Raw genomic sequence first — 10,981 nt, 5'->3', positions numbered from 1 at the left:
GACGGCATGCCATCCACTGAGCGCCGAAAGAAGCAGCTGACCACGTCATCTCCTGTACACACCCCACCACCACCCTACAGGGAAGGCCTAGGCCCATTCACTGTCTTGCAAATAAAGCCACACAGGGGCGAGCTCCCATTTGCTGAGTACTTGTCACAGGCCGGGTCACGGCTGAGGCACACCGTCTCCTTGTCCCTACTGTACAGGGTTGGATCTGCAAGGTCACCGGGGTGTAAGCAGAGACGGCCACAGCGCGCTCTGCGACCCCTAAGTCCCCTCTTCGGGGCGCTGGAAGTGGGGCGAACCCAGCGGCTCTCGTCGTACAGATGCAGAAAAGCAAGGCCTGAGGAGGTCAGGTAACCTGTTCCAGGTCGCACAGCTCAGGCCAGATCCTGGGGAAGACCCAGCCACCCGGCCGCCCGGCTTCCTCCACGACACAACCACTTCCCCCGGCCACTCGTGTGTCTCAGAGGGCAGCCCCTCAGAAGCTCCGCGGGAACCCAGCGCCGCCGACCGGACGGCGGAGGGCCGCTTGCCCGCCCACGTGGCTCTGAAGTCCCGCCCTATCCACGCTAACCAAGAAACCATTCGGGAGGCCCCGCCTCCCCCCCCCCCCCCGGACGACCCCGAACTAGGAGGCGTGGTTTCGCGTGCGCCTCCGCCCCGCGCCCCTCGCCGGGGAGCCGACTGCGCGCGCGCGCGCCCGCGCGCGCCGAGGCCGCGGTGGTCTGGGGCTTAGGCCCACGGGCCCCCCCCCCCCCCCCCCCCCCCGCGCTGCCGGGCCCGACGCGGCTCGGGTCGGGCAGGGAAGGGGCGGCCGGGCGGACTTGGCCCCGCGCCCTCCGCACCCGTCGCCCCCGGCTCCTCTCGGCGAAACCCGAGCGCGCGTCCGACGCGGGGCCGCGTGACGCGCACCTGTCGGGGCGGGCCGCGCCTGCGGAAGAGGATGCGCGGGGCCCCAGCCTGGCCCGAGCCCGGCCCGCAGCGCCGCGCGCCCCGCGCCGCCGCCGACATTTCCCGGAGAAGCGGCCGGCTCTGACGGGCGAGATGAAGTAAGCTGCCTCCCCCGTTTGGTCTCCGGCTCCTTCGGCCGCGGGCGTTGGTGGTAGGCGGCCGGCGGCTGCGCGCCCGCGCGTGCCCAAGCCTGAGATCCGTGGGCCCCGCGGCCCGGGAGGCCGGCCGCGCGCGCGGCGTGAGCTCCTCGGGCCTTTTGCTGGGAATCGTCTCGCGTCTGTGCTCGGACTCCGGCGGGGGCCAGAGTCCGCCCGAGTTCCCTCCCAGCCCCGCGCCCTCAAAATGAGTCGTTCACTTCCTCCCCTGCAGATCCCTTGGCTGCAGGGGGCAGCCAGGCCCCTCGAGGCCAGTTCAGAAGGGCGAGCGGCGGCGTTCCTTTCCTAGGCTTTCTGGAAGTTGGTTCAATGAGAGGAGGAACTCCCGGTGCTTTTTTCCCCCTGGGATCAGCTTAATCTTTGGCATTAGCCCTCAGGTTCCAGTCAGCGTTTGCAAGACACCCATCCAGTGAATAGTTTTCCAGAAGTGAATCTATCTGCATCTCTGAAAATCAGCTCACTTAAACTTGAATGTAGTCGGAAATGAGAACTTCTGGAAAGATCACAGACCTAAATTCTTTGTCCACCCAACCCCCTGTCCTCCCAACGGGGCCCGTGGCTCATGAAAGGGAACAAATTAGGGGAGACTGGTGTAGAGTGGGCATATTTTAAATTATTTTCTACATTCTCTGCAGTGATGGAGGGTGGATAGACTTTTTGAGCTTATGAGGCTAATCTTTTGGTAAGTTTTAGGACCACCCGAGATAAAAATGCCCCCTGTTTGGCATGAACAGAGCTCATTTTTTCAGAGAGCACTTTGTGTAACTTTTCTTTGAGGTACATGACTGCCCCACAAATAACCACTCTAGGCGAACATTCAGGTTATTTTTATCCAAATACTGGAGTTCACGAAGTTACTCTTACAGTCAGATGGTTTTAGGTCATCTTAAAGGGAAGCCAAGAGGCACCTTTGGTCATCAGTGGCCTAGCCACTTCTCACTTTATTCATGGAATTTAAACAAGGTAAGATGTCATTGATGCCAGATTTCCCCGTGGATTCTACCAGACCCTAACCCAGGGGCAGAGCAGGAAGTCTGGTTTTGCTTTTTGCTTCCTTGAGTTGGGAGCCAGGTGGTTCCCTGGGAGAGCTCTCAACACTATTGCCCCCTAAAGTATTTTCGCAGCCATGATCTGGGTTTTTTTTGGCCCAGTGTTGAAATGAGGGGAATGGATCCCCATTTCACAACTGGAGAAGAGGCCCTGGGTAGTTAGGGGAAAGGCCTATGGCTACAGAGTGAAGGAGTTTATGCCCCTATTCTTTAGGCCAGATTATAAATCCCTAAAGGGCTGGAGTGGGGACTTTGAACCTTTTTAGCGTGATATTTCTTTGATTTTTCATCAGTATGATTGGAAGGTCATGAAGCTGTTAATGAGCTGTTCCTTGGCATTTTTTCTGTTGCGGGCTGCTTAATTCATCTTGTAGCACTTCCAAGAAGCTAGCAAGAAAAGTACCTTTACCCATGATGCTGTTGGTTTAATAATGATAGAAGCTAACATTTCTTGGGCCCTTGCTGTATGCCAAGTATCCTGCCACGTGCTTTATACGGATTGCCTCATTTTGTGCTTCTTATCGACTTGTTTTCCTACTCTGTGGTTGCAACACGTGAGAGAAGTAGACTATATACACCACTGTTGTTCCAGACTCTTAGAGGAGCAGAATCGGTGTCCACACCAATACAGTGTTTTAAATTTCACCGCTTGGGGTTGTGGTCCGCGTTTTCCTGGTAAGTGGGAGGTCAGTACTGAAGCCAGACTGCCTGTATTCACATCTGATCACCTCTGAGCTGCCGGCCCTTCAGTCATTTTCCCCTCTGTGCCACCTTGGTTTCCTCTGTACTCATTCTAAAAATGGGCATAATAGTGGTACCTATCTCATAGGTGTGGCAAAAATTTAACTCCAGTGATAAATGTGAAGCTCTCGTATCCGGTGTATAGTGAAATACTTGTAAATGTTTCTTGTATTATTAATAGTGTGATGGGAAGCTGTGTACTGTGTCACAGCACTTGAGGTCCGCAGTAGACATGTCTTCCTTCATGCCACCATTCGGATGCAGATGGCGCCTACACAGGTGGCAGGGGTCTACTACAGATGGGATTTATCTGTTCATTCAGCACATATTTAGAGTGCACCTTCTGTGTGCCGGGCCTTGTTTTGGATACTGAAGATAAGCACAAAGCCCCCTGCCCTCGTTGGCACTTACATTCTTGACGGGAGGGGCAACAGAGAATAAACCAAACAAGTACACTTTCCACAGACAGTATATTAGAGACTGATATGTACTGCGGAGAGAAAGCAGGGAGTGAGATGGAGGTGGGAGGTTTGCAGTTTTACAGAGTCGGCTGAGAAAGCCTCACGGAGAAGGTGACATTTCAGCAAAGAATTCAAGTCAGTGAGGGAGTGAACCGTGTGGACATTGGCAGGGAAAAGTAGGCCAGGCAGAGCAAACAGCAAGTACAAAGGCCCTGAGGTAGGAGGACGGGAGGCTGGAGCCCAGAGAGGGGCAACTGGCAGAAGAGATCAAGGAGGTAATGGGTAGGAGGCCATAAAAAGGCCACTGAACGATTTGTTCAGGGAAAGGCAGAAACGGGAGGCCAATTAGGTGGTTCCTACAGTAATCCAGACAGAGGTGATGGTGGTTAGAAGCAGAGTGCGGTTGTGAAGGGTGGTGAGTAGTTGTGTTCTGGATAAATTTTGATGATAGAAATTACAGGATTTGCTAACAGATTGGATGACACCCCCTCCCAAGTTTCTGCCCTCAGCACCTGGAAGGATAGAGTTGCCATTGACTGAGGCTGGGGAAATCTGCATTTGGAGCAGGTTGGCAGAGAAGTCCGTTCTCCGTTCAATTTTGAACGTAGTAAGTCTTGTAGGCATCCAGCTAATGGTGTCAGAGTAGCAGTTGATTGGATGAGCCTGGAGTTGGGGGAGAAAGCCCAGAACGGAGATGAAGACCGGGTGTTGTATGCTGGTAAATGTGTAACGACTCTGTAGGGTGGGGGTTGGTGATGGGGAGGGAGCCTGATTCACAGCATTTGCCAGTATCTGTGGCGCAATATTCCTGTACTGGCCATTGCAAACACCCCAGTACAGAATATCTTCACCTTACAGATACAATAGATGTCAATAATGTCAAGAGCACAGGTGGAGAGTAAAATGTAGTCAAATAATTAGGAAATGATGAGCAATAATAAGTATTTATTGCTTTTGTTTTTAATACAATTTATTTGGTTATAAATTTGTGCGATGTGGTTTTTAATAATGGCTGTGTTTAATACCTGGCTTGAAAAATTCCTGAAAATGCAGCAGTTGAACCTTGTGTGCTGGTACAAGGTGGCTGCAGCACACCCCCGGGGTCACAGGGACCCAAGACACCTAAAGAGGTGACCGGTACAAGGATTCTCTGAGATCAGGGAGGGAAACGGCCCCAGAGCCTGATCTTGCAACTCTTGTCCCCAGTCTAGCCCCGAGGAGAACAAGTAGGGAAGGGGTACAGGTCTCATAGCAGCTGAAGGGCTTGACTTGCATGGCTGTGTTTGGTGCTGATGGGCCCGAACAAGGAGAGTGCAGGAAAAACGCTTGGGTGAGTGATTATAGAGGGGACTGGGCGCATCCCCTCCCGCTTTGGTTAGAAGTGATCTTCAGTTTGAACTCTTGTTTTACTCCCACACATTCTTTCAACAGTTCCAAACTCCCAGGCTGTGATTTGAAGAAAACTTCCCTCCTTCCTGCTTGGCAAACAAGGTAGAGGACAAAGGTGTCAGTGTGGCATTGGGAAAGGGAACAGGGCTGCAGCAGCCACTGACCTTTAGCTCCCCGCTCCTTTCTCCTGCCCCTTGTGTGCTGGGAAGAGACGACCAGAGCTGTTTCCTCCTGTGGTTTACCAGACACCACCCTGCCCCCGGAGCCCCAGCACACGCTGCGGCCGTGCTAGGACGGGTCAGGCCCGGCTGCAGGGTTGCTCCCCATAAACAAAGACTGGAACCCTGATTCTGATCCAAACCCTCTGGCTGGCCAGGTCAGCGCTCCCAGCTTTGGGAATGTTTGGCACAGCTGTACTTTAAAAGGTGAGTCCCCCAGGATGCCTGATGGGCACTCCTCCGGCTGGGTTGGGGGCCGTGAAAGATGCCCTGGCCTGTGGCCATGTGCCCCGTCAGGCCTGCTGTTAAGATGAGCCTGTCCGAAGAAGGTCTTTTCTCCTCCCCAGAGGCACCTGCGCTTTCTGGGTGTAGTGTGTTTCTGGCAAGTACCTTGAATAATAATTGTAAAGGAAATTGCACCCTCCACAGGCTTAAGTTAAGGCTTCAGAGAGTTTTGTCTGAGCTTCTGAGTGACACGTAGTTATCAGCGCCTCATTTCCTGTTGAGTCCTCTTTCCCTGGCCCTGCCGCCCACCTGGGTCTAAGGTGCTAAGCCCCGAAGCGGAGCGCTGGCATCTCCCTGATAATAGAGGGCTTGTCCCCCTCCCGTGGGAAGCACGCGATCTGGGGGCAGCGAAGGGGCGGTCCTCTGGCGAAGTCTCTTCTGTCGCAGACGAGGAACCGAGGCCTAGGCCGGGCCTGCCGTCCGTCCGGGGCCGGAGCTCCTCCAACTGTTCACCAGTGGTTTTCTTATTTACTTACTCATTAAAAGCAGAAGCTGTTCACGGCAGTGCCAGGGCCAGTCCTCTGGGAGCCGGTGCAGAGATGGGAGGCCGAGCCGCAGAAGGCCCTTCGGCGCTAGAGCCTCGCAGCACGAGCGGCCGAGAGCCCCGGGGGATGCGTGCGAGGCATCTGTTTTCCCTGTTGCCTCACCCCTGCTTGTGGGCTAGGGCCCCCGTTCTTTTTTTTTTTTTAGATTTTTATTTATTTGACAGAGAGAGACACAGCGAGAGCAGGAACACAAGCAGGGGGAGTGGCAGAGGGAGAAGCAGACTCCCCACTGAGCAGGGAGCCCGATGTGGGGCTTGATCCCAGGACCCTGGGATCATGACCTGAGCCGAAGGCAGACGCTTAACCGACTGAGCCACCCAGGTGCCCCTGGGGCCCCGTTCTTCACTTGGGTGGGCGGCTTCTCTGAGCCTGTTTGTGTCCCTGTTGGGGCTGCAGGGAGGACAGCTGTACCCGTTGCTATCCGCCCCCTCTCAGGGCAGGGCATCGGGACCGGGCTGGGGAGTGGGACGTGAATGCCAGTTTGTTCTCAGCGCTGCCTCCTGCAGCCCCCGAGACCAGGGGAGTGCACAGGTTTTCCTGACAGCAGTGGCGTTGTGCCCCCCCGCCGTGGAGCCACGAGAGGCCTTCCGTTTAGCGAAGGTAGTTAACATCTGCATATAGGGAGTTGTCACCTGTGTCACCACAGCTCATCCTTCCAACCCCCCCATTTAGTTCGGTGGTATTGGCCCTGTTTCATAGTTAGGAAACGTGGGCCCAAACTGAGTAGGTGACTTAAGTAGATCCCACAGCTGGGAGGAGGTCTTGAGCCTGGTCCTCTGTCCCAAATGCCACGTTCCCCCGCTTGACTGAGGAAGCTGCTGAGCACAGTGACTGGGGGCTCCAGCTTTGGGACATGCCAGTTCTGCAGTCTTCTGGGGTGGGGGTTGAGGTACTGGCCCTTGGGGCTCCCTCGCCTGCCTGTCCGGGCTCTCTGAGGTTCCTGAGCTTCTCCTCTTGTGCCCGGTATGTCCAGGGCCCTGGCTGCCCATATCGGATCAGGAGCTCTGAGATGCAGCTTGCCAGCTGGAGGCTCCTCCTTCTCCAGGCTGTTCTCTGGGCTTCAGATTTCTCGCTGCCTCTTTCCCGCACTGACCTTGCAGCTTTTTCTTCCCTCCAGACAGGGGCGATTGCCAGTTCAGGAAGAAATGCATGAAGGGCCAAGGACGGGGATTGGGAAGCAGGAGAAGAAAGTAGAGTGGTCCTGCGGCCCATCTGATTTGGGAGTGAGTGTGCAGGTGAAGGGAGGGGACGGGGAAGCGTGGGAGGCCACGCAGCTGGTCCCTGGATCCTCCGGTTAAAGCCCCAGTAGTGGAAATGTCTGGTAGACAGATACTGCTGTTGGACCCTCACCTTGGTTTGGCTGCTGACCGAGAGAGATGAGGAAGAGGCAGAGGGAGAAGTGGGGTGCGGGGTGCTGCTGTCAGTCAGAGGGCCGCTCTGGTCCCTCAAGATGGAGGACAGTATAGGAATGCAGGAAGGTAGGCTGGCCAGGTATCTCTCTAAACCTCAGTTTCCCTACCCGAACAACAGATCAGAGCCTCATCGTTGAGGATTGTGTTACTCCTTCGTCTGGGAACGCCTGCTGTCAGTAATCTTGAATCCTCCTTCCCTGCTCCAGTGCCCCGGGCCGGGCTCCGTTGTCCCACTATTTCTGAGAGCCGAGTTGCTGACCATGATTACTTTCCCCGTCACCACTTCTCCCTTTCCCTCAAAGCACGGGCCTTGCTGGGAAATTGGAACAGGAGAGCTGTGGAGTAAGGATGGAGCACATTAAGCCCCACAGCCTTGGTCAGAACAGAAGGCAAGTGAAAGCAAGTCCTCGGGTGCATTTGTGGCAGGTCCGAGGCCTGTGGCCCTTCATACGTGTCAGCTGCTTTCAGTGAGGCTGGAAATCAGCCAAGATGTGAGGCTCCCCTTAGGGAGGCTGCGGCATGCGTTTGCGGGGTGGCAGTGTGGGGGCCAGAGAGCCCGGTGCCTGTCCGGCTCCCCGCTTCCTCTCCCGGGCCCCTTCACCACCCAAGCCTCAGCTTTGCTCCCTGCAGAAGGGAAATGATCATAGTATCCACTCCACTGGTGTTTTTTCAGGGCTCTTCCCTGGACGCACTAGATCTTCTGCGCGTGAGGACTTAGTTCGGTGTTGCTGTTGTCATCGGCAGACCGTAGGGACAGCTACCGCTTCCGTAGTGCTTCCAGGGTGGTAGGCGGTGTCCTGAGCATTTTATAAATATTAACTCATTTGTCCTTAAAATAACCGTATGGCGCAGGTCGCCGTTACCCCCATTTCAGATGAGGAAACTGAGGTGTGGAGAGGTTAAATACTTGTCTAAGGTCCAACAGTAAGGAGTTGAGCTGGGATTCAACCTCAGTCGGTTCCAGAGACTATGTTTTTATTTTATCATTTTATTTTAATTAATTAGTTAATTTAAAGTAGGCCTCACACCCAGCGTGGAACCCAGTGTGGGTCCTGAGCTCATGTCCCTGAGACCAAGAGTCGGTCGGACGCTTAACTGACTGAGCCACCCAGGCGCCCCCAGCGGCTGTGTTTTTAATCACTACACTGTAGCAGTTACTAGTAATTGTTTTGTGCTTGGAGCCCAGAGGACATGGGAAAAGCGAAGGGAGGAGTGAGTGGAGGTGAGCATATCTTCTCGTAGTTCCAGCCATCACCAGAGGGCCTGCTACCTATTCCTGAGCTGCCCCGATGGTCCTGGCGCCCTACGCTCATGGACGAGACTGGCCGTGGTCAGAGAGTGGACAACCGCAATCCCGTGGCCACGCTACGGGCCTCCCTGGTGCTTCCTGCAGCACAGTGGCCCGTCTCTAGCAGGTGGCCTACCACCTTCCCAGCCACAGTCCCTGCTTACAGGGTAGGCTCCCTACCCACCAGCTTCCTGGCACAGAAGCCAAGCTGCTGCGGAGGGAGGGGCAAGCTGTGGGATTATAACATTTTTCTGAGAGAAAACACGTGGTGGTTTTTTGCCAGGCAGGAAATGTTTGATAGCCCAGAGATGTGTTTACCTCCACATCCCCGTCACCTGAACCATGTCTGATCCTTCCTTGTTCCTTGTCTTACCTCTGCCCAGGTGCCCTGGCTGTTGGAAGATGCTCACAGTGGCAGTGTGCATGGCCCTTGTGGCTTGCCTGCAGGCCCAGGAGCTCCAGGGACATGTCTCTGTTATCCTGCTGGGAGCGACTGGGGACCTGGCCAAAAAATACTTATGGCAGGGACTGTTCCAGCTGTACCTGGATGAGGTGGGGAAGGGCTACAGTTTCAGCTTCCATGGGGCTGCTCTCACATCCACCAAGCAGGGCCAGGAGTTCATCACCAAGGTCCTGGAGTCCCTCTCCTGCCCTGAGGACATGGTGCCCAGGCGCTGTGCCGAACTCAGGGGCCAGTTCCAGCAACTGAGCCAGTACCGCCGCCTGAGGACGAATGAAGACTATATGGCCCTGAGCAAGGACATTGAGGCACAGCTCGAACACAAAGGCCTCCAGGAGGCCGGCAGGGTTTTCTACTTCTCTGTGCCACCCTTTGCCTATGCGGATATTGCTCGCAGCATCAACAGCAGCTGCCGCCCGGGCCCGGGTGCCTGGCTGCGGGTTGTCCTGGAAAAACCCTTTGGCCACGACCACCTCTCAGCCCAGCAGCTGGCCACGGAACTTGGGAGCTTTTTCCAAGAGGAGGAGATGTACCGGGTGGACCATTACCTGGGCAAGCAGGTGAGCTTCAGCGGGGCGCTTGCCAGGGTTGGAGTGAGCTGGGAGTGGGTAGACCCCATGGACAGAGCCACACTGGTGCTTGTGGGATGAGGCCTGGAGCCATTGTGAAAGCGGAGCTCCCGTGGTTGTCCTAACCGTGCTAACCCCTGGAGTGCCTGCAGGCAAAGCCCCTGAAGGTGGGCAAGTGGTGAGAGGCTGAAGGAAAAGCCGAGCAGTAAGGGCAGGATGCGTGGCCCTCGTGCACGTGGCCAGAGCTTTGTTTCTCATCGCCCTGCGTCCTCTGCGCAGGTGTTGGCCTGGCTTCCAGTGGGTCATGGTGTGGGAACTAACTTACTCCACACCCATCTGCCCTTTTTCAGTATCTCCGTCTTCCTGAGTTTTGTTTTGAGCCAGAAGGCTGGTAACAAGATCCTACAGTGAGCAGGGACCCTAAGTCCATGCTTCCCAGCCAGGTTCTGTGGCAGAGCCTGGGGCTGAGCTCCTGGGTGATGCGGGCCGGCTGGCCACTTCACTCTGAGCATGCCCTCCGAGTGCCTCCGGAACATCTCTTCCTAGAAAGCGCAGCAGAGGGCGTGCTGCGCGGTCTTCTCTGGTACGGACCAGGCTGGTGAGCCCAGGGCCCTGTGGGTGGGCACCTCATAGTCTTCCAGGACAGAGGCATCGCTTTCTAGCCAGCCCTGTTTGGAGCTGCAGGATTCCCAGAGTGCCCCTCAGACCTGCGTCTGACCTGGTGAGGTGTTCGCTTGTTTCTGGGAAAATGAGAAGAGAACACTTCCAGAATGTATCCAGTCTGAAGTTGTTCTTGCTCCATTTTTGGTGTTAAAATATCTTTTATGAAAAGTTGACAGTAATAGAAGGTAAGTAATCTTAAATATTTTTTTTTTCCTTGCAAAATAAAAAGCTGGAAACCCTTGTGGAGGTCACTTAACAGATTTGGAGTCTGTATGGAGCTGTGAAGTCCTAAGGCCCGGGGACGATGGCTCCTGAAAGCATCTTCTCCGAGCAGGGGGTAGAGAAGTTGGGGCCCTTCCTTAGGGTCAGGATTCCTTCTTCACCCTGAGAACCGGCAGCATAACCGGTCTCCTTCCCTGGCAGGCCGTGGCTCAGATCCTGCCTTTCCGAGACCAGAACCGCAAGGCCTTGGACGGCCTCTGGAACCGGCACCATGTGGAGCGGGTGGAGATCATCATGAAGGAGACCGTGGATGCAGGGGGTGCGTGAGTGAATGGTCCCCCGCTCCGAGGCCTCCACCTGCCCTGTGCCTGGTGAGGTGTTGGGTCAGGCGGGGCTGGAGGATCTCTGCCCAGCGTCTGCGCCTTGGCTGGTGCTTCTCAGAGGGAGGTTTTTGCTGGCATGTGGTCTCCCTCCAGGGCCTGCCGTGTGCCCAGGTCTGGACCGTGCTAACCCCTGGGGTGCCTGCAGGCAAAGCCCCGCGTGGTCCTCCCTGCCTTCAGGGAACGCCGA

At 55.7% G+C, this 10,981-nt stretch overlaps 1 protein-coding gene across 1 annotated transcript in view; it reads left to right on the top strand.

Moving 5' to 3' along the window:
• The first annotated feature begins 796 nt into the window (after positions 1-796).
• H6PD (hexose-6-phosphate dehydrogenase/glucose 1-dehydrogenase) overlaps positions 797-10,981 on the top strand; it is a 28,979-nt gene continuing 18,794 nt past the window's right edge. The window contains exons 1-3 of the mRNA XM_028108617.2: positions 797-1,052; positions 8,881-9,517; positions 10,613-10,730. Coding sequence (XP_027964418.1) covers positions 1,048-1,052; positions 8,881-9,517; positions 10,613-10,730 — 760 coding nt within the window. The 5' untranslated portion in view covers positions 797-1,047. The remainder of the gene's footprint in view (positions 1,053-8,880; positions 9,518-10,612; positions 10,731-10,981) is intronic.

Source organism: Eumetopias jubatus, unplaced genomic scaffold, assembly GCF_037043125.1.
Source record: "Eumetopias jubatus isolate StellerSeaLion01/CBP00866 unplaced genomic scaffold, mEumJub1_p1.0 scaffold_4, whole genome shotgun sequence".
Lineage (NCBI taxonomy): Eukaryota > Metazoa > Chordata > Mammalia > Carnivora > Otariidae > Eumetopias > Eumetopias jubatus.
The sequence above is the reverse complement of the archived record's forward strand: the minus strand, read 5'-3'. Positions and strand labels throughout refer to the sequence as shown.